Genomic DNA, 24837 nt, shown 5'->3' on the forward strand with positions numbered 1-24837 from the left:
AATTTATTTGTATTAATGGTGAACCATAAAAAATAATATAATTCATGTAACAAAATCTTGAATGGACATATGAAACGCATTTTATCGCACGTTATATCCATTTTTTATTCGTCGATTAAACGATTAATACAATAGCTTTCCATTAGATAAGAGGATTGTCGTTAACTAAGTAGAAACTTGCATACATAAATTGTCCTGTGTAAAACTTTATATACCTAATCGTTACTATCTGCTGCTTGTTTTTATTCTGAAAGCTAAAATAGTGTTTCGTTTTAGTGAAAAAAAAAAAGGGCGTCTGGCCTAAATACCCGTCGATTATGAAGAAACAAATTTTTTTTATTCTTCTTTTCTTTTCATTTGTTTTTCTTTTGTTTTTCTTCTCCTTTTTTTCTTTTTTTTTTAATTCTTTCTCGAAAATAAAATAAAAATGAATCTTCTTCTCGCAAATTCTCATCATTCCGTTGAAACGTTTCACATAAAAAAATTCGATATATATTCGGTATATCTTCAAAAACGTCCATTAAATGAGTATAAATAAAAAAAAAAAATTATATATATATATAAACATATATATGTGCCAAAAAAAAAAAAAGAAAAAAAAAAAATAGAAAGAAAAATGTATATGAATAGAAGAAAAATCAATAAAGGTATGAGGTATTTGATTTCTTTTCCAAAGCAGCAATTACGTTGTCATGATACATTACGTTTATTTATTTATTTATTTATTTATTTATTTAATTACTTATTTATTTATTTATTTTTTTATTTCTTTCTCTTCAAAAAAGAGAAATATACATAAATACATAAGCGACGTCTTTCTCCAGATTATTATATGTATACCCTTGAGTAGTGATATATCTATTATTAAAATAATCATTCGTCAAAGTTTATCATTATCTATTCTATACGACAAATAAAGAAGTTGAGAAAAGAATGAAGAAAAAATTTTGACGAGTTTTTAAATCCTCCAATCGAAATTATTTCAATGATATTTAATTGAATGATTGAGGTGTGTGCGTGTTTTAGAGAAAAAGAGAAAGAGAAAAAGAAAGTAAGTTATATTACATTTTATCGTTACTCCTCTTTTTTTTTTTTTTTTTTTTTTTTAAGTAGATACGAAAGTAAGTAACATAGTGAATGTATATGTGTATCTATGTGCGTATGTCTGCGTGTATATTTTTTTGTCGATTAAGCCCTTATTTAAAACGAGTAGATCGTACGGATGAAGAACAAAGTCGTTTAATCGAATTGACCACTTCTCTCTCCTCCTGAGATAGCTCACCAACATTCTTGAATTCCGGACGAGCGAGGGTTTGGCTACGAGCGCGTTCCACATTCACGGATAATGGCATTGTCAATACCTTCTTCCAATTCGTTGATTCGTAATTAGTTAGAAACTGAAAGTACGAAAGCTTTATGTAATCTCCGATGTAATGCCGAGAGAATGATTTGTCCTATTCCTTTCTTTCTGTTTTTTCTTATTCTCCTCCTTTTTTTTTTCCAATGAATAAATTTCAACCAAAGCGAACTTTTTAAACGCGTGATATTAAGAAAGAAAAAGAGAAAAAGAAAGAAGAAATGATAAAAAGAGACGAAGAAAAGAGAGTAAGAAAATTAATTGAAAAAGTTTACACTCGAATATGATTTTAATTGATCTTGCTTCAAGGTCACAATCGATTTTGTATTTTCTTTCTTTTCTTTTTTTTTTTTTTTTCAAATTCTTTTCTTTCTTTCTTCTTCTTCTCCTTCTTCTTATTCACGAAGATTTTATCCTCTTTCTATCACGAAGTTTTTTGTAATCTTTTTATAATAATCCCTTATATTTCTTTTCTTTCTTTCTTTTTTTTTTTTGTAAAATTTAATTTTTAATTTGAATTATATGCACTAATATATGCACTAAATCTAAAAGTGATTATAATTGAGACGTTATCAAATCGAACGTTAATTGGCATATACATTTTTTCGTATCCTTATGAATGTTCTTTTTTCTCTTTTCTTAATTTTTCTACAAAAATTTTAAATCTTTTTACAAAAAAAAAAAAAAAAAAAAAAAAAAAAAAAGAGATGCCTTACCTATTACAACAATTATTTATAAATCAATCGAATGTGTATTTGTATTAACGCACTTAAAGGGAGTCTCACACGTGTTAAAATACACCCAGTAAACCTGTATTATAATTTTTGCCCTCTCATGCATTTAATCAGGATACCATCGCCTTTTACTATTCGCACGAACGCCTACCTGATCAAAATCAGTATCTTCGATGTGAAACATGATATGGGTTAGCGGTTTTGCCTTCAATGGAATTTCGGAGAAATCGATTAAATCCGGCTGTGGGTTGCTCCCTTCGTTCCACAGTCCCTTTAACACCCAATCGGAAGCACGTAGCAGATACTCGTGTGTTATCTGTGTGATAAAAAAAGAAAGAGAGAGAGAGAGAGAGAGAGAGAGAGAGAGAGAGAGAGAAACAAAAAAGAGAAGATAAATAACAACAAAAAAATTGTTGTTAATAAAACGAAGAGATATATTGATTAAGATAAAGAAAAAAAATTATATGAGATAAAAACTAACTTTTAAAGATTGTCTTCCCGTATCAGTGAACAACAATTCGTCGGTGTATGTTTCTATGATACGAGTCATGTTTTTTAATTTGTCGCATTTAGAACTTCGATGCGTTCCTTTAACACTGCATTAAATAATAATAATAATTATTATTATTATTTTTCCATACGATTGTCATTGATTCGTAAAAATATTTTATAAAAATTATAATATAGAATATTATATAAAATTGTATATAAGAAATAAACATTGTATGCATGCAAACAATTGTATAATATAATTATGAATAATTATAATCATTATTAGATTATTATTATTATTATTATTATTATTATTATTATTATTATTATTATTTATTAAGGAATTATCCGATTATTCGTACCTGTCTTCAATCACTTGCGTAAAATAATCGATCTGTGCCGTGTGTTTGTTATCCTCGTCGATGCTACAAATTGCTTCAGCAAGTGCATTCGATGCAGTTATTTTATCATGCGGATTAAATGTACCAGACTCTAAGTTAATTTCTACTGAAGTTTTGCTCTGTATATCCGTTTGATCGTTTGTCGCGATATCGAGAAAACTTGAATAAAGGGCAGCAGAGAAAATTTGAAGAAATACGGAACCACCAAGAGGATGACACCGAGCTGGTATATTTTTGTTAAGAGCTAATAATGTTCGCAAAATTGTCATTGGTATGGTAACGTATAATTCAGTGAAACAGGTTAGCGTTAATGACATCGCCTGATATATGCTTGCACCTGTCTTATTTAAAATGATACAAATTATATAGATAGCTTATAAAAATAATTTTCTTTTTTTTTTTTTTTTTTTTTTTTTTTTTTTTCAAAAAAAAAATACGATAATACGACAATTACCTTGACGGCATCCAAAAGGGTCTCTACTATTGGTGACATCGTATTTATCAAAGGTACCATAAGTGCATTTAACCATGGTGGTCTCGATTGATTCCAAACCTTTAAATAAAAAAGAAAGAAAGAAAGAAAAAGAAAATGAAACTTAACAGTGATCACGAAAATAATTCACGAGATCGTTATCTTTAATGAATACCTGCTGCCTATCGAGATAATTAGCCCAATTCGGATCCTTCTTCAAAGCAGGCATAATTACATCCTCAGGATCGTTAACGATAATAGCAAGAATATACGTCAGACTGAAAAGACCTAAATCCGGTGATATCGTTGATAATTTTTTACAGCCCGATTCTTGGCACAAAAATCCACCGCAATTTTTTTCATTATACAATTCGTTTTTATTATTTCCTTTTTTGTGTGTTGACTCGTTTTTTTTCATTATTAAGGAATTTTGATCGGAAGTAAAGCCAACGCATTTACGTACCAACATATTCAATAACATCTTTGCGACTACGTAATTGTTCATTGATATCACCTGAATGAATTGGGAAAATTTCGTGACGATCTCTTTTTTTTCTTTTTTTTCCTTTTTAATTGACAACGAAAAATATAAAACAGTCAATTACTTTCATCAATTGTGGCCAATTGGGCTGCGGTTGATTCCTAAGTATATTCAATTCCAAAATCACGATTCTATCTTCGGTTAGATCGTCTAATTGTACGTCTAAATTAGATCTACCTAACAAATGTGGAACGCATATTAATATCCAAGGAGAAGGACCACGTCGTTGTTGTAATATTTGTAAATTTTCCAATCCGTTACGAAAAGCCTGAAATTGAAAAAGATTAATTCTAAAACATACATATGTATGTACATAAAATGCATAAACAATTGAGAATATTTAAGTACTTTGTTTTGAATTTACGAACTAGCAAAGTATATTCGAAGTATGAACTCGCAAAGTACCAAGACAAATAGAAATACGAGAAATCGATTTGAAAAATATTTGCATAATAAGCAATCGACAATTCGACCATTTACCATGATACAACATTCAACAATGTAGCGTTCAATGTAGTAGTGGTCGTTATTTAAATTCTCAACAAAGTTCAATCGATAGACCTCTGGAAGTTTAACATTTTCAAAATTAATGATATTTACGTTCATGCAATGCAATTATCAATTAATAATCGTATTCGATGATCTTTGAGAGCTTATTGAAAATTTGGGAAAGAATATATAACGTTAAAAAAAAAAAAAAAAAAAAAAAAAAAAAAAGAAAAAAGAATGAAAGATATACATATATATTATTATTAACATTTTAATTAGATTTATAAAGTTAAATTATTTTCTACCTGATATAAATCTTCCAATGGTGTACCACGAAATAATAAGCAAACGAGCAACTCGTTACATTTAGCATGCACATCCCTTATAACAGTTGGTAATTTATTCGATTGGATACCTATCATCTCTTCACTCTCAGTGCAGGCAGCTAAAGTGAGATATCCAGTGCAACAGAGAACGTTGAATGCATCTGTCCAAAATTGTTCGGATCTAGCCAACGTAGGTCGACCCTAACACATATATGTATATATAATAATAAAAATATAATAGACAGCTATATATTAAATAATCAAAATAAAATAATTTATATATGTATATATATATATATATGTCATAATAAAAATAATATACATTTATTTTTTATACAATCATTATACAACAGGGTTGCAGATAAAAATGAAAGATAACGTTTACCTATTTCAAAATATTCGGATTGTATATTTTTTTTTTCTTTTAAATAATCTTACATAAATAAATCGAGTTACGATGATAGACAGGGACTCGTTTAACATCCCCATGAATACACGTTGTGCCATTTGCGGAGGTACAGTTTCCCATAAATCTGCTCTTGTTCCTAAACACAAGTTTTCATACGAAAAAGATATCTTTATTATGTCCTATTTTTTTTTTTATTTTTTTCTTGCTTTCTGTATTTTTATTTTTTGTCTTCGTTACGTTTACAATTTACCTTGCATATAGAGCCACCACATTTGTATTACAAAAGAACATCTTTCCTTTTCGAAGAAGGACTTATTACTATGCCAATCGAGAGAATCAGCTTCATTGAGTATATATAAAGAGATTAAACGGCAATGTAAGTCAAGTAATCTTTCTGCGACAGCTTCCGTCATTTCTTGATAAGACTTGTAACAATTATTTATTTTCTCGCTTTGTGTGTGAAAAATTAAAAAAAAAAAAAAAAAAAAGAAGTATTAAACCAACTGCATTTGAAGCGTATATATAAAAAAAAAAAAAAAAAAAAAAAAAAAAAAAAAAATGAAGATTATAACGAGAGTACCTTATTCCGGTAGAGACGACATTTTTAATATACTGATTGTAACACCAAAGACAATTTTTTATCAATGCCGCTGCTCCTAACGTAGCCGTAAGAACGGTCAAATCAGCATGATCCAGACACTCCTGTATCAACGTATGCAAATGTTCTGAAAATATTTATAGATCTTATAGAGAATATTATTGTTAAATTAATCTAATCGATCATAATAACATTATTTAATTTATTCGATAACAATAAATCGTTTGTATCCGTTTTACGATATAAATGATCATTATTCGATTAATTTTCACAGAAGGAAGAGATGCATTGCTATTGCCGAAATTATTTTGCTAGATTTATTAAATGAATCGAAAACGATGAATGAGTTCTCAAAACCCTGTGAAAATTTTGTTTACAGATCTGTGATAAGAAAAAACAAAAGTGTATCTTATATACTCGACCCATTTCTATATTCTGAAATTTTGTAAATAATTCATGTATTGTAAACAAGTCATGTACAGAAGGGATGAATTATATGGTGGAAACATAATTAATGTATAAACAAAAAAAAAAAAAAAAAAAAGTAATCATCCACAGAATGAACGAATGGATGATATAATTAAATATAATTAATGTAATATAGAAAAATTCTGTAATAATAATTTATGTAAATATTAGATAATTAAATATACCGAGCAATTGATCGGCTGTATCGACGACCATATGAACAAATTCGGTCGGTAGAATATTTTTAACGACTCCATCGTCCGTCTCGATTTCCGTTGTAGTTTTGCATTTGACATTGCTTAATCCTGAGGGTCTTTTAAATGTGATCAAAAATTCAGCCTCCCACCACATAACTATTTTAATTGCTGCAAACGAGGCGTGCCTTGGAAAATCGAGTTTTCCACCGCTGACGCGAATGCACAAAGCTTCTCTCAGTACTGTCTGCATCTCCTACACATGCAAATAACTACGTACTTTGAAATATTTATTGAGAGAGAGAGAGAGAAAGAGAGAGAGAGAGAGAGAGAGAGAGAAAGAAAAGAAATCTTTATTTCTCTTAAAAACTTTTACCTATTCCACAGTAGAATTTACAAATTCAATTCTAACTTGACGTTAACGTTATTTTATCATGCGCGTCATTGATAAAACGATCTAAACGATCGATTTGCATTTATTTGCATATATTTAACAATAATAATAACAACAACGATAATGACAGAAGCTTAAATGTCTTAGTTTTTCGAACATAAACGTATAGATATAAACTAACAAGAAGATAAGGGTATCTCATTTAAACGATGGCAAAGCGTGCTGATTTAATTACACGCTATACGTCTGAATGCACAGCCTTTGTTAACGAAGCGAGTTAGGGGTTGTTTATACACGAAAATTTATATTCGTATATAAAAGACGAAACGAACATTTTTTTTTCCCGATGAAATTTCTTTCCCTGTATTCGCATATGATTTCTTTTTTTTTTTCTTTCTTTTTTTTTTCTCTCTCTTTTCTCTTCTTTACGATCCAATAATTTATTGTCCATGACGTTGAACTTATTATATCAAAGGATATTTGCTTTCCTAATTGCCACGTTTATAAGTGATTTCCAAATGTACATGTATAAATAAAATAAGTTTCATCTTCGAGGAATTATATCTCTCAAATAATTATTATATGGAACGCCTACGCGAACGAACGAACGAATGAACGTACGTACGTACGTACGTACGAACGAACGAACGAACGAACGAACGAACGAACGAACGAACGAACGAATGAACGAACTCATTAGCATTAACCAAAGGTACTTGGTATTATTTAATTTTTTAATAATAAGTATTTATTTGAATTTCATTGTAATTCGTCTTAGTCATATTGCGCCGAATGGAAAACGGAACGAATTAAAATGATGGTAGCCGATTAATTAATTTAAAAGGAATAATGATAAATGATAAATATGGACCTACATATTTCGTTAATTACCAAATAAATATGATTGATCAAAATCAAACATACGGAAATAATAGAAATTGATCTATTATTAATTAATTTCGATTATTACCTGATAATATTGCATGTCCCGTTGCAATAAAATTCTAACGCGATCTACTAAGTTCCCATCTTCCATAATCTCCATGGCTGTTTATCTATCAAAAAAGTCAAAACTTTTTATCGGAAATATTCTAATTGATTTATTAGTACTATTATATTTACATTTAAATAAGTATACAGTTTTAATATTACAAATAGATCTTGTGTTAAATAAATTACGTAAGCTTTTATACTAATTGATATATATCTATATATATTATTGTTTAAAGTGTACTATACTATAAATAAATAAGTAAATAATTAAACGCATAATGTAATTACAATATCTTTCAAAATACTTACATGTTATGTTTTCAATAATGTTCATCGAATTATCTCTTATGTAGTTGCTAATTTAGTTTCATAAATATTATGTAAACATATTTATGGTATTCTACTATGTATCCATTTGGTAAATATACGTTATCATACATGAATATAAATTATTTTCTAAAATTGGCAGTTTCTATATACTTAATACACAAAAATATATTGATATTTTTATATTATTCTTTACCACTGTAAGAACATTTGTCAAAACATACTTTCTTTTTTACAATAGATGATATTTCATCGTTTAAAAGCTCGTGCAAAGTTTTATCATCATACTTATAAACCCATTTACCCTTTACAAAATCATAACGTTTTGGTCCGGATGTCGGAGAAGAAAGCCAAATTTGCCTGTTTGGTGTTTGTCTATTTATAACGTATGTGCCATATGGATTGCCAAATTTAGCAGTCAATACTCCATCCTAAATCATAAATTTTTATTTATAATATTAACAATAAAGAATATATTTTTTCTCTCTTTATAAGATTAACCATATTCTGTTACATACTCCATAAGAAACATCTGAATCTTCCAAATGCGTAGCTTCTTCAATCACATCCTCAAAATATTCTGTTAAGGATTCAAGAGTTGTATCTGAAATCTTTTCAAATTCTACAAGGGTAAGATTTCTACTAAAAAAAAAAAACAAAAACAAATTACAAATTAATAAGTATAATGTAATATTTTTCCTACAGTTTATATGTATATATATATTTTTTTATACTTACTCTAAGTTCATATAATCAACTTGTGAACTATACAAATTAAGAGGTACATGAAATAACAAATTGTTTTTACTATTTATATATCTTGTAGAATATACGTTATCATAACCTCCAACATTGTTTTTATAGTTAATTGAAATGTATCTTGATAAAATGTTATGCGTAATTTTAGTTGATAATTTATTCGATACTTTCCTTAATACGGTAGATCGTATCACTGTTTGAAACATGATCTATTTCTATGAAATTTATCGTATCGATCAAACAAATCATTCAAAGTATTAAGTGAAAACTATGCGACAAATCACATAAAAATTCTCTTAAGAATTTTGTTAGAGCACGTGGTTAACATCAAAACTAACGTATTTATAAATAATACTTACCGATAGTTGATAAGTAAGGTATCTATATATATATATATATCACTGTAGATATTTACAAATGTTTTGTTCTAATTCCTGATAACATTAACGTAACAATCTATTTCTAATAATATTTTACTAATATCAAACTGATAAACTAAATCTATACGTAACATATTATTTACAGTATGAATTCCATTTCCTTAATTTAAATCGGTTTGAATTTTTAAAGTTACAAAGCTTATACCTTTTATTTAATGGTTAACAGTTTTACTAGACAAATGTTATAAGTGAAGAAATGTTTAATTTTTATACCACATAAGATCTGAGATTATTAATAGGTATATTTTAATTTGTTCTAAATATTTGATGTAATAATTTATCAGATATTTTTGAACGTTTGTTCGTTAAAAATTATGGTATTTTAGAAAATGGATAACCTATTTGGTAAAGAAGACTCTGGAAATGAAAGTGAGCATGTTGAGATAGATGATAAAGATGAAAAATTTAATATTTCACAAAACTCTACAATGTCTAAGGATATTGAAAATATGGACGTAGATGGTTTACCAATAAAGGTAAATTATTATTATTAGGTTATAATAATAATAATAATAAGTATTATAATTAAATCAAAATATAAATTCATATAATCAATGTGTTACAATCAGTATATTTATTTTAGGGAGAACTGGATGCTATGAGTTCTCAATCTCAATCAGACGCTGAAGAAGTAGGTTCTAATTCTATATGTATGACAATGGATGATCAATTGGAAATAGTAAAGCACGAAATTGAAATTGAAAATAAAGAAGAAGAACCAAGTACAGAAGATATTTTTGGCAATGATATTATGTTACCTCATGTTAATCACACTAGTATTAAAGAAAGAAGAGAAAGTAAAGAAAAAAGTAAAAAAGAATTAGAAGAGGAGGAAAGGGAGAAAATGCAGTAAATATATTTGTTTTATATTACAAATATATACAAGAAAAATATTGTTGTAGCATTCTTTTTTACAAATTTTATGTTTTAGAGTACTTGTTTCTAATTTTACGGAAGATCAGTTAGATAGATATGAAATGTATAGGAGAGCTGCATTTCCAAAAGCAGCTATAAAGAGGGTAAATATAAAAAATTATAAAATAATGATGTTCTATAATAATATCATATATGTATATATTTATATATATAATATATTCTTTTCTGTATATCAGATTATGCAAACTATAACAGGTTGTTCTGTATCACAGAATGTTGTTATAGCAATGTCAGGTATTGCGAAAGTATTTGTTGGTGAAATTGTAGAAGAAGGTAAAGTTATTAATCTTATATAAGTTTATAAATAATAATTTTATTTAATAATCATAAATTATTGTAGCTTTAGATGTAATGGAAGCTAATGGTGAAACAGGACCATTACAACCCAAACATTTAAGGGAAGCAGTTCGTAGATTAAGACTTCAGGGTCAAATACCAAATGGACGTGCACATAAAGCATTCTTTAGATTATAGATAATATATAATATTATTTCTCTTCATACTATGTAAGTTTATATACAGATGATGGTAATGGGGGATAGTATTTTTCCGTCGCAATTGTAGTTCATATTTTATCCGTACATGTCGCTGAAGTCAGCTAACATAACCATACTCTATGGAATACGGAAAGATGGCGGACAATATTTGTTTTAATATTCTTTTGAACTATATCTAAAAATTTCTTGTTAAGAAAAAAAAAAACGTGTGTTCTTAAAAATAAATATAATTATTACTTTATCATACATGTAAAAGATTTTTATATCCAAGAGATTATATAATGTAAAAAATTAGCTATATTCGTAAGATTTGTCTTTTTATATTTTTTGGTTAACTTTTATTAAATGATGTTATATACTAAAACTACGATTTTTCTTTCTCTCTCTCTCTCTCTCTCTCTCTCTCTCTCTCTCTCTCTCTCTTGCGTTTTATTCATTTATTTTGCTACACCTGAGAGAAAGTTTTGTATCTAATATTGTATCTAAAATATATATGTAGAACATATAATATATATAAGTTGATAATATATATGGAAAAAAAAAAAACAAAGTGATTTGTGATTTTTTTAGAGATAACTTCTCTCCATAATTAATTCAATGAACTATTATAATATTATACTATTGTTTGTTTCACACTTGTAACCTGTTATACTTACCAATAACCTTACAACTTTTATAGAATGTTTAGTCGCGAATGCATCGCACGAACGAACGAAACATGATATGCAAGTGCTCTCTGCGTTATTGTTGACGCATTGTTTAGGTTGTGTCATATTACAGGGTATAGATGATAAACTTATGTTAAATAAATTCGATGATATTAAATTTTGGAAGAAATGTATACCTAAAATATATAAGAACATTAATGTCTGTGTCAAAGATAATTGCACGTTACAAAGGTCCAATCATTCATTAACAAATCAATTTACATTTTCTCATAGGCAAAAAGTAAGCTCTCATAAAGAATAATATTAGACAAATATTTTATTGAAAATATTTTTTTAATTTAATTGAAAATAAAATAAAAAGTAATACTTTTAACATTGAATACTTTAAAATATATATCATACTTACAGATGTTTCTTATTAAATCAAAATCAAAACACTCGTATAAACTGCAAAAATATATTCGTCCATTTGAGAAATATCATCATCAACGAAAATTACTTATTTATGGCGAACGAGATATTTCTGAATATTTTTCTACATATAAAAAGGATTCGAAAAGACACGTGAAAGCAACTACATCTCAATATTATCATTTACGACAAAGAAAACAGAGTGATAATGAAGATGATGAAGAACCTGACAAAGAATGTAATATAAATTAATGAAAGGATGATATAAATGATATATTTGTTATTGTGTTGTTCTATTTAATTTTATTTAATTTTTTTTTTGTCTTTGCTTTATGTAAAATAGAATATACAAAGGTTTTTAATATATTTCTTATTTTAGATTTAGATGATTGGGACGATTGGGGTACTTGGAGCCCTTGTAGTGTAACATGTGGATGTGGACAACAAGTTCGTTGGCGTCATTGCATAACTGATGATTGCATTAAAGGATTAAAAAAAGTACAAATAAAGACTTGTCATCTTAGACCGTGCGATAAAGGTTTCTTAAGTTGGCTGGGTATTAAGCTTTAATAAAAATTAAAATCAAAGGAATGAAATCTGTAATTAGGTGTTTACAATTTAACAAGTTATTAATGTTCTCTCATGTTTATCATTTGTTGAACATATTAAAATTTCTATTATTTTATAATTTTATATTTATACTTAATAATACTTTATGATGAATAATCATTATAATAAAACTAGTGATATGACCATAATAATTATTGAATAATATGAAAAAATTTTAATGTATATTCATAGGGAATTATTAATTACATAAGAAATAATATATTGTCATAATTTTATTTATATAAAATATATGGAACAGGCGATATTCAAATCTTTTGCAGGTACCAAAAGGGAAGGAAGAAAATAAAGGTTATTTATAATAATGCAATATATACATTAATAGCATTTATTTATTTACATCATTTCCATAATATGAATAATAATTATATATTTATTATGATCTAATTAATGAAATATTTTAATTATGACATATTAATATATGACATTTAATTAATTTGCTCTATGTTTTAAATTTTCAGATCGATTATCCAGTGTCGATCATTAAAAAGTTTCGACACAGTCATAGCACAATATCGAATTTATAACATGATTTTGGATTTCGAGAGGAATGTGAGAGAAGATACTATTAGTTTTTAATCAGTGTCTATATTCGGCCAAGAAATAGATGTAAGTAATTATAATTTTATAAATTATCAATTATTATTCGTTTAAATTCTTCATAATGATATCATTGTTCGTAAATTTTGTTATTGAAATAAAAATTATCCTTTATACTATCAAAATGAAAATGTCAATAAGGTTATATTTATTTTATCTTATTATATTTTGTCTAATCTTTATTTAATACTTTATTATTAAGAACTTTCAATGAATAACGAATATTTTTCTTTTTTTCTTTATATTTTAATTCTCTATTGGAAGAATATATAGATAACCTAGAATTTCTTTTTTATCATCAAAGCTAATGTTTCAGAAAGAATATGATTCGTATAATAAAACTATAGAGAAGTTTTGAAGATAAAAAATCTTATGTTTGGTTAATCAAAATACAATAATAACATAAATAACATCAATAATAATAATAATAATATTAATATAAAATAATATTACTCACAATAAATAGATAGATTAATAAATACAGTTTTAATACATTTTATAGTTTTGCTATAGGAAATGTATAAGAAAAAACATAAAAGTATAAATATAAAAATTTTGGCCATGGAATTTTAATTGTAAATCATATATATTCTAAAAAAAAATGTTTAAATCTAAAGTTCATATTATAGCAAGTCAATTTTTCCAATTGCTTTTTAAAAAAGTTTAAATTTAGAATCACTCGGTCATGGAAGACATTAATTTACTCCGCATTGAAATAATCTTCTGTTCTGTAAATTGTTGGAGGTTCAAATGTTTGCTGTTGTTTGTTCCCTATCACAGATTCTTGATTCTTTTTCTGTAAGAAGATTCTATATAAGGAGTAAAATCTTACTTGTTAAATGTCAGATACAATTTATACTTACAAAAAAAGATAATGGATTAAGAATACCAAAAAATCTATCCGTAACACCCAATTCAGCTTCCGCAGTGTCAACAGCTGTTTCTAATGCTGTCAAACTTACATTAGCTGCTATAAGGACGTGTTCAAGTGCATCTATTTTCCTACAAAGTGTTACTAATTCTTTTTGCATATGTCGTATCCTTGGAATGTGTTCATTCATACATTCTGAACTTTCAGCTTGAACCTATGTAAAAAGAAATGATATTATAGATAATTAAGATATATTTAATAATCAACTAGATCAAATAGTTTTAATTTTATCTCACTCTAACCATTGCAACAATTGATTGAAATTCTTCTAAACGTATCATAACATCTTCGATTGTTTCATGAAATTGTTTCATCTAAAAATAAAGAAATAAATTTAAATTATATATATATGTATATTATAGATTATATATGTTTACATGATTTAAAGGTTATAAAACATATTGCTCGCCTTAACGGACAAGTTGACTTTCGCATAATCTGCATAATCCTTTGCTAATTCTTCTATCATATTTTCATTATGTGAGGAAGACATGTTTTCGGAAATTTCAAAATAATAATAATACAATATATATAATGTTGAAAGAGATTGAATCTCTACACACTGTTATTGACGTTAACACAGTGCTAATATACGCGCTTTCAAATGACAAATATCATTAATCGGGCAAAGAAACATTTAGAGTTTCTTAGTTTTAATACATGCACATATATATATATATATATATATATATACATACATGCATATATATATACATATGTTTTTTTTCTTTTATCCTCAATACAAAATTTCATTAGAGTCAGCTTTACTATGATTTCGATGCGCTTGCGCTTTAACAAGTGTTAATGACATACTTTAACCGAGCGGGGATTTGAATATATCCTTTTTTTTTTTTTTTTTTTTTTTTTTTTTTTTTTTTTTTTTTTTTTGCGTAACACGATAATACAAAAATATATTATTAAACTGTATTTAAGTTAAATAAGCCTTATTTACGTGTCTTTGCTATTACGAAAGATCTATTTTTAATGCTTTATGATCGAAGTGAACAACTTGTGGTGATTTGTCAAAAAAAGAAAAAAAAAAAAAAAAAAAAAAAAAAAAGAAAAAAAGAATTAAATAATTATTATTTGCTTCTATTCTATATTCTATTTACGTATGTACGTGTATACGTTCATACGTACATAGATATACGTATTTGTAATAATAATTAAATATACATTTATAATATTTATTTGTCGATAGTCGTAACTTGATCTATATTAATTTTTAACCTTTTCTCGTTTTTCCTCTTAAGTGATTTTAGGTGCTTTCGAAACGGCATTCCGAACGTTTCAACAACATTTCTCCCTTTCACTTTATAACAGTCCTGTGTGTTTTTTTTTTAATATGCCTTTCTACACTTCTCTTCTGGTACTCATAATACCATACATCTTCCTTTTATAATTACATTGTATTTTTGTGGTAATCTGTCAACATATAATTATTTTTATTCTAAAAGAAAAAAAAAGGAAAAAAAAAAAGAAAAAGAAAAAAAAAATATATATATATATATATATATATAACACAAAATTTATTGGTTGAGAAAAAATGTTATATGAAAATTTCAGGTAGCAGGAATAATTAAATATAATTACAGTATTTTTATATGATTATTCGTTAGCTCGTGTTTTGTTGATTGAAAAATAAATGTCGATTGTATATGAAAATATATATTTACGTTATTTTATGTAAAGTTAACACGAGTTGAATGATCATCGATTATATACTTTATATATGATAAAGACCTTTAATATTTGACGTCATGAACTTCAATTGCAAGAATAGATGGCAATGAAATATGATTTGCAGCGACGTAAGAGGATAATGAAGATTACGTTTTTACGGGATCATCTATCGTAAAATCATGTTTTTTTTTTCTTTTTTTCCTATCTTATGCGAGATATAAATATTATTACAGATCGAATACACTCGTTCGATCGTTGATTAATTAATTCGATGAATAATTCATGTTAGGGAAAATATACGTATTAACTAAATATTACACTTTTAATTTTTCTACAAGTTGTTCTAATGATCCTTTCAAAAATTTCCTTCGACAACTTTGGATTTCTTTTATTAATTATTAAATTAATTATTTTTTATTTTAATTATTAAATTATAGCTTATCGATCGAAATGTTCCATGGAGAGGGGAGAAGAGGATCTGCGTACTGTGAATAATATAATAGGAAGCATATAAAACTCACGCATTAATAAAACAGAAGTTAAGTGACAAAACTTACGACGATTTAATAAGATAGTTAAGTATACGGAATAATAAAATTTACGACGGTCTAATGACTTAATTAAGTATATATAATAGAAAGTAAAAGTTATAACGAGAATTTAATTAAGTTATAACTTAACCGATGATCTTTTCGACATTGTATAAAAGCGCTATTAATTTGGCTGAAACCATAAGCGAAAGTTAGTAAATCTAGGAAACAGTAGGACGTAACTATAGTATAGAAACGGAATGAAAAATTCACTTGCATGATCACGAGGATGATGTCAAAAAAGAAAACTATATATACGAGATTTACGATAGAAATCCTTTCTATCGCGAGTTTCTATTCGCATTATATATATATATACATATACATATATATATATAGATAAAAGCATTGACAAATTTTTTCTTATAAAATAGTAAAACAATTGAACGTGAAAAAAATAATTAATTTCTTAATCGTCGTATTAAATATTCATCATAATTAATTTTCTTTTGAATGTTTTTAATTTTTTGAAAAATATTCTTTACGATGCAAATACCAATTTTTTTTCTTTTTTATATAAATATATATTTCTTTCGATCGATATCATCGAGGATAAACTTCCTTTATCAGACAATATATAAATACGTGACGTTAGTTCATTTTTTTTTTTTTTTTTTTTTTTTTTTTTTTTTTTTTTTTTTTTTTTTTTTTTTATGATTATTCCAAAATCTTAACGTTTGACGTGTCTTTTAATATACATTTATATGTTTAGTATTTTTTATTTTTTATTTTTTATTATTTCTTTCGTTATTCGATTAGTATATTTGTATTATTGTACTTATAAATTTATATCACTGTATTCGTTACGCTCTATTATAATATATGATTACGTAATACTTTTGTCGCTTATACGTAAATTACTTTTTCTACGCTTGCATTTTTTTATGTAAAAGTACAACAAAAACGACATTTGTCTCTCTTTCTGAGATCGAAATGTCATTGTAACGTAATCAACCGACATCGTTGATCAATCGATAATAATGATTATATATTCTTAACTCATCAAGTATTCAAAATACATTTATGAGATAGTTATATAAAAGATAAAGAAAAAGAGAAACAAAGGAGAGGAAAAAAAAAGAAAAATTTATTTAAACACGTTTTTCGAAGTCACCATAAAGAATCTAATTGTAAGTGTAATGAATCGAAAAAAAAAAATAAATTTGGCGCCCTATGATAGCTTTGCTTTTTCTTTTTTTTCTTTTTTCCTTATTTGTTCTCTTTCTTATCGGTTCATTTTTTTTTTTTTCTTCTTTTTACTGTACACGTGGAAGAACGAACGGTCATACAAAAAAGCGAAAGTAATAATAAACAATAGCAATAAGAATAAAGTGAAAGGGAACGTTTTGTTCGTTCAGTAATCGGAAGTCTGGTTAAACGGTACCATGAACGGTCATATATTTTTTTTTTTTTTTTTAATAATAATTTAAATTGTATTTAAATAATATTATATCATCGAGAGAAACTTGATATTTTTCTTCGAACGTACATGCTTTTAGAATTTCTTTAAAATATTTGATTTATTTCGTAACATAAGTTTGATCTAGGTAAATGAGTTAGATAAATATTAACTCGTTAATAGTTAAAGTATACATGCGCAGATATATTTATATATATATATATATATAATGATAAACTTTTAAGTTATATATATATATTTTTTTTTTACAAAAATTACAAATTTGCATAAAATATTTGAAGTATGCTAATAATCCTTAGTATTCTTTTAGCGTCGATGTGTCATAGTGTTACGAAATGTATCTCGTATACATACAGAAAGAGAAGAGAAAAAGAGAAATAAAAAAACAGTGAAAAATAAAGGAAAAAAAAGAAAGAGAGAGAGAGAGGATAGAGATTATTCATTGATTTTTTTTTACATAGATACAATTTTTCTTCAATCCCGTTAGAAATTCTGATAATCATAGAGATATAATTATTATAATTATCATTCGAAAGAATTAAAGAAGTAGATTAAATATTAAATATTCTTTTGTGATACTTTGATTAGTGTACTTAAGTATCGTCTTATTTATAAAGTCGAAATTGTATTCCTTGAAACGTAAAGTCAATTTGAAGATTTATCTAGGTGGGAGGAAATAAAAGTATATCTAATTGCGGTTTATACTCTCTCTCTCTCTCTCTCTCTCTCTCTCTCTCTATATGTATGTTTATATATATATATATAGATATTATGTTAATGTATATTTCGAAAGTAAATGGAGCAATGAAATTCGCTCACTTATTCGGGATTTACATAACATCAAATTTTACGCTGTCATTTTGCAATTCTAATGTCTTTTCTAATGGAATTTCAATGAATCTGGAAATATTACTTTTTTGATTAAAAAAAAAAGGAGAAAAGAAAAAGAAAGAAGAGGAAGAGGAAGAAGAAGATGTAAATAAAGTTTGGTAATATTTTTAAAGTACATACATATACACACACGCATACTAGTATATATATATATATATATATAATGTATATAGAGTTACGACTTATTGCATACGATAGTCTCGGCTTTCTATTTTAGCAATAAGCATACGGAGGCCAATTAGAATTGAAAAGTGCATGGCATCAAAGGAGAACGCATTAAATTATTCTTTCTCGACAATATCTTTCCTAGTATATATATTCATTCTCGTATAGACTTTGTCAAGCTCGTTAACAAAAAAAAAAAAAAAAAAAAAAAAAAAAAAAAAACAAAAAAAAAAAAACAAAAATAGGAAGAAAGAAAAAAAGAACATTTGCATTAACTACAAATAATTCGAATGTTTTCCATTATTTAGAATATTTTTTTCTTTGTTTTTTTTATATCGATTCCGCTACTTAAGTATAATTTAGTCAGATAATAAAAAAAAACCGATTGAACATTTAATATTAATAACAGAGCAAATGTTGTTTCTTTCTTGCTTTTTTCTTTTTTTTTTTTTTTTTTTTTTTTTGCTTTCTTCTCTAGAATAGATATATCATTTTTAATGATCGGTCTTCTATTTTTTATGAGAATATAAGTTGATTATGACAAAAGAAATGAAAAGAAATAAAGATCAAATTAATACATGAACATATAAGTAAATGATAAAGGAAAAAACAGAATGTTATCTTGGAAATTTTTATTATTTTTCTTACATAGAATTATTTCAACATTACGGGGATAGGGGAGAAGAGGGAGGGGGAGGGAGAAGAGGTTAAACGCGTATATACATATCCGTGTATGTAAGTGTATTCAGCTTGTAAAAACGATATAGTACTAACATAATATACATACATAAGTTCATTGGAGTCTACTCAGGAGCTCAGTGAGCTCGTGAACTTTGTGTCGTTCACTGCTCTACGCTCGTGCGTATTCAACATTATTAATTAGAAAGGCCAACGTGTGAGATCGTACAAATTTTTTTTTCGTGTTTTTTTTTTTTCTTTTTCTTTTTCTTTTTTAAGATCGAATATAATTTCGTATCGGAGAAAATACTTTTTCTTATCTCTTTAAGGAAACTCGTTGTTGCAAAAGGTAAGAAAGTCGAATGCAAGTGGTAAATTTGTACGTGCCTATATGTATATGTATGTGTGATAGTATGTGAGATAGAGAGAGAGAGAGAGAGAGAGAGAGAGAGAGAGAGAGAGAGAGAGAGAGAGAGAGAATGATTGTTCTTTCTACGATAAAATATAATAATCTCATCGTTAATGGATACTAGAATATTAGATTTCACGATTTACTTTATTAAAACGTCAAAAACAAATGTAATCTTGACCGATTGTATTTTTTACGATATATCGTTATTTTTTTCTGCATTGTTTTGTTTCCTTTTTTATCCTATTCCTTTTTGTTTTCATTTTGCTTTACAAAAATGTAACATTTTTTAGCCGAGATTAATCGGTCGTCAAGAGCAATCGAGTGCATTTTCGTAAAGTTAAAATTACATTGTTTACAGAGGTATTATCTTATTTACAATGATTTGAGGAAAACGTATTAAAATAATTTTGAAATTTTAAAAATTCTTGAAATAAGAGATTGGAAAATGTACGTTCTGTTTGAATGTTTGCACGAAAGAATTGACAAACATATTTTAATATTGTATAGGATATCAAATGATTTAATTATTTCAGATATTTCTTTTCTTTTTATTTATTATTTATTTATTTATTTTTTTTTTTTTTGACAAACAGATTCGTAACATCCTGTCATTGTTTATTTTCTCTCTGTTAAATGTGGATTTAAATGTCCTTTCGTAAAGCGTATGTATATACCATAAATCTATTGATGAGTTGACGTTGTCATTCACGATGTCATTTATGGAGTACATGCACGTATGAAGTCGACATGTAATATGCACCAACACACTCATGTACCATTAAAATTGAGATATACGATCGACCTGTAGAATGTTGATTTTGTTTATTACCGAGAGAGATTGATGATTCTGATCGTACAAGAAATTTTCCTGAATAATTAGAAATTATTATTATGAAACGGATTAATTTACAAACGAAGAAAGGAAGAAAAACGATCTTTGAATTTTTATTTCATCGTTTTAATATTAATCTTGATCAAAATGTGATTACGATTATGTGATCATGGAAAATAATTAACGATTAATTGAATATTTTCAAATATTTTTAACAAATAGTATATATTTTTTTTTATTTATTTTTGAAGACAAAAAGGTTGCTATAAAAATAATTAATATTATTAGATAATATAATTTAATAATATAGTATTAGAATAATATAATTTTTATATGAATTTTCTCTTATTATTATTTTGATAATAAAATAAAAATAGAGAAATTTATTAATGTTAAATATTTATTGACTGATTGAAAAAGAATTTGTCCATGCAATACGCAAAGTATTAAAGATCGTTCATTTGATTTGACTCATACACAAAACCAGTCTCCTTCTAGACTTTCAAGGTATACTTTCACCTATTTACTGTTAGACCTTCTCGATGGAAATACTGTTGCACTTGTTACTATCGCTTTTAAAGATTCCTAGTAGTGATTAGAATAGCATGAATTGTCTTTTTTTTTTTTTTTTTTTTTTTTTTTTTTATGTGCTTATACTTGAAGAGAAATTTGCAAAAATTCGTATTACTTCATTATGGAAATCTTCAGAACTTTTCGAGCTTCAAGGATATTTCTATGCTTTTGAAATATCGTATAATAAATTAAGAAATAGTTGTGAAAATAAACTCGCGATATAAAATTTTTGCAAATTTTCTAATGATGATCACGTCTCGATTGAATTACTATTTACGATATTTTTGTTAATAGAAAAGAAAGATCATGGAAGAGCGTAGCGAGATACAATCGTTTTATAAAGGCAAGACTATATTTATTACTGGAGGATCCGGTTTCATGGGAAAGGTTCTTATTGAGAAATTATTGTATGCCTGTGACAATCTTGATAAAATTTATATGTTAATAAGACCCAAAAGAGGTCACAGTCCAGATTCGCGTATAGAAGATATGTTCAAATTACCGGTGGGTTTTAATTTATTTACGAATATTTACAATTTTTCTTTTCTCTTTTTTTTTTCTTTTTTTTTTTTTTTATTTATTTTAAAAGATATTTAAGTTCTTTTATTAAATTGATTTCCTTTAAAAGATATATATTATTTCAGTTGTTCTTAAGAGTGCGAAAAGAAAAGCCGGAAATTATAAAAAAGGTGATACCTTTAGTTGGAGATATTTTATTGAACAATCTCGGTCTCACCGATGAACAACGGGAGTGTTTAATTAATGAAACTCAAATCGTCTTTAATTTAGCAGCCGCGGTTAGATTAGAGGCTAAATTAAAGGACGCCATCGAGTCTAACATGGTAAATCGATCGATTTTATAAATATGTTTTTTTCTTTCTTCATCCTGTTTTTTTTCTTTTTAATTCTGCATTATCAAATTTTTGTTCTTCGTCTCTGTGAAAAATTATAATAAACAAAAATTATACTGTAACGTAAACTATTATAAATTATATTACATGTGAGATATTTTAATAAGTTAACATTAATCTTTATTTTATTAACTAACATTTAATTTTCTGACAAGAAAATATTGTATATATATATATATAAAACTTATACTAATTGAAGTATACTATACTGATAATAATTATAACGTGTGATTGGGAAATATTAACCTTTGGATATTAACTTACATTTGAAATATGGATGTATGTCATGGTATCACATTGGTATTATGGGATATTAACGATCTCACGTTTATCATTCTTTTCTTTTCTATTTTATTTATTAATTTTTCTTCCTTCTAACCAATAAGATTAATAAAAATATTTAAAGTTGAAAGATACGTGGTGATAGTGCAGATTCGAAATAATTCAAAATGCTTACGGATTATTTAATTAGTCAGGGATGTTAAATGACATTGGGTTTAATCTTCAAGGTCGGCACGAAGAGAGTATTGGAACTTGGCAAGGCCATGAAAAAGCTGGAGGCATTCGTGCATCTGAGTACGGCCTTTTGTCATGTTGATCAAAAGGAGCTCGGTGAACGAGTTTACGATTCGCCGAATGATTATCAGGACGTCATAAAATTTGTTCAATGGATGGAGGAAGACGTTGTTAATCTTGTCACGTCTAAGTAATTAATTAAACCGATGGACAGCTTAAATCGGTTTTAAAATTTTATTTCATTTCACATTTACTCTCTCTTTCTCTTTCTCTCTCTCTCTCTCTCTCTCTCTCTTTCTTTCTTTCTTTCTCTCTTTCAAAATAAGTAATAAATAAGCAGTATTAGTGTATATATATATATATATTTTCTTTTTATTGAAAATACTTAGTAATTTCATAAGTTAATATTTTTTCTACCGAAAATAATATTCTATTATTAATATGCAGAATTTTTCTTTCTCTGTTTTTTTCTCTTTTTTTCCCTCTTTTTTTTGTTTTTCTTATCTACACGTCCAATAGAATAAAATTTATTATAATGCCGTTATACGTAAATGTTTTTATTTCGTAATTTTACGATCGCAGATTAATAGCCCCGCATCCGAATACTTACACGTACACGAAATGTTTGACGGAGAAACTGGTCGCTGATGAGTATCCCCATATGCCAGTTGTCATAACAAGACCTTCCATTGGTAAATATAATTAATATTTAATACAATCGATTTTTCAATGATTATGAACTTAGAGAGCATGACCTGTTATCTTATGATAAGAATTTTGATAAAGGGCGATGCCAAGTAAAGGAAAGGTTATTTGATCATTTCGATCGTGTATTATAAAGACAGCCTTGTGCAGATCGATCGATCCTTCGACATTTATATTATATATGCATATATATATATATATATATATCATCACGCGTGCTCGAGCAAAAATTATTGATAAACGGATATGTGATACACTTTGAAAAGCCTTATATATTTATACGTACACATACACATACACATACACATACATATACACACACACACGTACGCACGCACATACTTATGTACAAATATAGATTTGAATTTTCGTTATATATTTTGTAGATTTTTTGATTCATGTTATATACAAACATTTTAAAAAATGTATTGATATACACCTGTCATGAATAGAAATGAGATGAAGATGTTATAATACTGTATGGTTACTATATATATATATATATATATATATGTATGTATAAAACGTACATATGTAAGTGCTATTTTTCATGATTTTCATTTATGAGAACGATTGAACATTCAGAGTTATCATTTATTGTGAGAAATATTTTTTTCTTCGTTACAAAATCCGCTTTTGTTTCCGCTTGCTTTTTTTTCCCCTATTTTTTTTTCTTGTTGTTCTTTCTCTCTCTTTTTTTCTTTTTTTTTATACTAGATATACGGACATTGATGATCTATAGTATATCTAAAATAAATAGAATTAAAAAAGAGTAAAAAATTTTTTTACTAAAACCTGTCATAATATTAGATACATTTGTTTGTACGACATTAATCTCCATCATATATATATATATATATATAAATTGTTTAAAAGATAATATTTATTATTTCTCTGTACGAAATCAAATAATATTAAGTTTTCAATGAAATTTAAAATTTGCCTAATCGATGGTTATTATTAAAAATCTAACGTTAAATAATAATAATGGTAATAATAATAATAATAATAATAATAATAATAATAATAATAATAATAATAAAAAGAAAAAAAGAAAAATGAAGAGACACGTTAGATCAAATTAAAAGGGACAACAATGTTTACAGTTTTACCGGCTGTCAGTGAACCTTTACCAGGTTGGGTGGATAATTTGAACGGGCCGATAGGTATCATTATTGGTGCTGGGAAAGGTGTAATTAGGTCGATGCATTGTAACCCTAATTATCATGCCGAAGTTATACCCGTTGACTGGGCAATTAATGCATTGATCGTGATAGCATATAAGATAAGCATAGATCGTAACAAGTAAGTAGATACATTAAATTCAATTTTTAAATATAATTTAGCATATATATCTATACGATAAATAATTCATCGCAATGGGTTATGCAATCTTT

General features: G+C 26.5%; 6 protein-coding genes across 13 annotated transcripts in view; 3 read left to right on the forward strand and 3 right to left on the reverse strand.

The window, feature by feature from the left end:
• Nucleotides 1-1077: 1077 nt before the first annotated feature.
• LOC124956582 lies at nt 1078-8318 on the reverse strand. 3 transcript variants are annotated; one of them, XM_047512575.1, is made up of 14 exons: nt 8178-8318; nt 7846-7930; nt 6473-6737; nt 5802-5946; nt 5472-5671; nt 5251-5357; nt 4792-5013; nt 4062-4265; nt 3632-3970; nt 3439-3537; nt 2946-3325; nt 2573-2687; nt 2243-2407; nt 1078-1397 (listed from the first exon to the last, which is right to left on the reverse strand). In XM_047512575.1, the coding sequence occupies exons 2-14, from the start codon at nt 7918-7920 to the stop codon at nt 1197-1199; spliced, it is 2517 nt and encodes an 838-aa protein (XP_047368531.1). In that variant the 5' UTR covers nt 7921-7930; nt 8178-8318; the 3' UTR covers nt 1078-1196. The 3 variants fall into 3 exon arrangements, with proteins under 3 accessions (XP_047368531.1, XP_047368532.1, XP_047368533.1); XM_047512576.1 differs by having other exon boundaries at nt 6473-6753; nt 8178-8224; XM_047512577.1 differs by lacking the exons at nt 1078-1397; nt 2573-2687 and having other exon boundaries at nt 2273-2407.
• Nucleotides 8319-8348: 30 nt separating this feature from the next.
• LOC124956589 (frataxin homolog, mitochondrial) lies at nt 8349-9262 on the reverse strand. Of its 2 annotated transcripts, none has more exons than XM_047512585.1 (3): nt 8934-9262; nt 8714-8834; nt 8349-8626 (listed from the first exon to the last, which is right to left on the reverse strand). In XM_047512585.1, exons 1-3 carry the CDS (start codon nt 9158-9160, stop codon nt 8381-8383), a joined length of 594 nt encoding a protein of 197 aa, XP_047368541.1. In that variant the 5' UTR covers nt 9161-9262; the 3' UTR covers nt 8349-8380. The 2 variants fall into 2 exon arrangements, with proteins under 2 accessions (XP_047368541.1, XP_047368540.1); XM_047512584.1 differs by having other exon boundaries at nt 8714-8837; nt 8934-9260.
• A 145-nt stretch (nt 9263-9407) lies between these two features.
• Nucleotides 9408-11059, forward strand: LOC124956586 (transcription initiation factor TFIID subunit 11). The gene is made up of 6 exons (XM_047512582.1): nt 9408-9633; nt 9721-9870; nt 9978-10243; nt 10326-10413; nt 10507-10603; nt 10671-11059. Exons 2-6 carry the CDS (start codon nt 9724-9726, stop codon nt 10802-10804), a joined length of 732 nt encoding a protein of 243 aa, XP_047368538.1. The 5' UTR covers nt 9408-9633; nt 9721-9723; the 3' UTR covers nt 10805-11059.
• An 11-nt stretch (nt 11060-11070) lies between these two features.
• On the forward strand, nt 11071-12694 carry LOC124956587. Its single transcript, XM_047512583.1, has 4 exons — nt 11071-11130; nt 11507-11775; nt 11904-12144; nt 12286-12694. The coding sequence occupies exons 2-4, from the start codon at nt 11551-11553 to the stop codon at nt 12474-12476; spliced, it is 657 nt and encodes a 218-aa protein (XP_047368539.1). The 5' UTR covers nt 11071-11130; nt 11507-11550; the 3' UTR covers nt 12477-12694.
• Nucleotides 12288-24837, forward strand: part of LOC124956585 (putative fatty acyl-CoA reductase CG5065) — a 14859-nt gene continuing 2309 nt past the window's right edge. The window contains exons 1-8 of one of the 3 annotated variants that reach the window (XM_047512580.1): nt 12288-12404; nt 12995-13142; nt 16185-16321; nt 21603-21812; nt 21953-22150; nt 22729-22925; nt 23318-23427; nt 24547-24745. In XM_047512580.1, coding sequence (XP_047368536.1) covers nt 21615-21812; nt 21953-22150; nt 22729-22925; nt 23318-23427; nt 24547-24745 — 902 coding nt within the window. In that variant the 5' untranslated portion in view covers nt 12288-12404; nt 12995-13142; nt 16185-16321; nt 21603-21614. Of the gene's footprint in view, nt 12405-12994; nt 13143-16184; nt 16322-19505; nt 19841-21602; nt 21813-21952; nt 22151-22728; nt 22926-23317; nt 23428-24546; nt 24746-24837 lie in introns of those variants that run through there. The other 2 variants (XM_047512581.1, XM_047512579.1) reach the window with 2 other exon arrangements.
• Nucleotides 13624-24837, reverse strand: part of LOC124956590 (biogenesis of lysosome-related organelles complex 1 subunit 4) — a 31356-nt gene continuing 20142 nt past the window's right edge. The window contains exons 2-5 of one of the 3 annotated variants that reach the window (XM_047512587.1): nt 15295-15489; nt 14307-14378; nt 13997-14218; nt 13624-13929 (exon numbers count right to left, since the gene is read on the reverse strand). In XM_047512587.1, the coding sequence (XP_047368543.1) occupies nt 13834-13929; nt 13997-14218; nt 14307-14378 (390 nt within the window). In that variant the 5' untranslated portion in view covers nt 15295-15489 and the 3' untranslated portion in view covers nt 13624-13833. Of the gene's footprint in view, nt 13930-13996; nt 14219-14306; nt 14379-14473; nt 14826-15294; nt 15490-24837 lie in introns of those variants that run through there. The other 2 variants (XM_047512586.1, XM_047512589.1) reach the window with 2 other exon arrangements.

Source organism: Vespa velutina, chromosome 22 (genome assembly GCF_912470025.1).
Source record: "Vespa velutina chromosome 22, iVesVel2.1, whole genome shotgun sequence".
Taxonomy (NCBI): Eukaryota; Metazoa; Arthropoda; class Insecta; order Hymenoptera; family Vespidae; genus Vespa; species Vespa velutina.

Bases quoted from the DNA above. Each gene is read 5' to 3' on its own strand.
- LOC124956582 (XM_047512575.1), bottom strand. From the start codon at position 7,920: ATGGAGATTATGGAAGATGGGAACTTAGTAGATCGCGTTAGAATTTTA. The intron at 4,266-4,791 runs GTAGAAAATAAT...TTTCAATTTCAG, and splicing joins CATTGGAAGATTTATATCAG to GCTTTTCGTAACGGATTGGA. The intron at 3,971-4,061 runs GTAATTGACTGT...CAATTCATTCAG, and splicing joins ATTGGCCACAATTGATGAAA to GTGATATCAATGAACAATTA.
- LOC124956589 (XM_047512584.1), bottom strand. From the start codon at position 9,160: ATGTTTCAAACAGTGATACGATCTACCGTATTAAGGAAAGTATCGAAT. The intron at 8,838-8,933 runs GTAAGTATAAAA...TTTTTTTTTTAG, and splicing joins GTTGATTATATGAACTTAGA to TAGAAATCTTACCCTTGTAG. The intron at 8,627-8,713 runs GTATGTAACAGA...TTTATGATTTAG, and splicing joins ATTCAGATGTTTCTTATGGA to GATGGAGTATTGACTGCTAA.
- LOC124956586 (XM_047512582.1), top strand. From the start codon at position 9,724: ATGGATAACCTATTTGGTAAAGAAGACTCTGGAAATGAAAGTGAGCAT. The intron at 9,871-9,977 runs GTAAATTATTAT...TATTTATTTTAG, and splicing joins TAGATGGTTTACCAATAAAG to GGAGAACTGGATGCTATGAG. The intron at 10,244-10,325 runs GTAAATATATTT...TTTATGTTTTAG, and splicing joins GAGGAAAGGGAGAAAATGCA to AGTACTTGTTTCTAATTTTA.
- LOC124956587 (XM_047512583.1), top strand. From the start codon at position 11,551: ATGCAAGTGCTCTCTGCGTTATTGTTGACGCATTGTTTAGGTTGTGTC. The intron at 11,776-11,903 runs GTAAGCTCTCAT...TCATACTTACAG, and splicing joins CATTTTCTCATAGGCAAAAA to ATGTTTCTTATTAAATCAAA. The intron at 12,145-12,285 runs GTAATATAAATT...TTCTTATTTTAG, and splicing joins TGAAGAACCTGACAAAGAAT to ATTTAGATGATTGGGACGAT.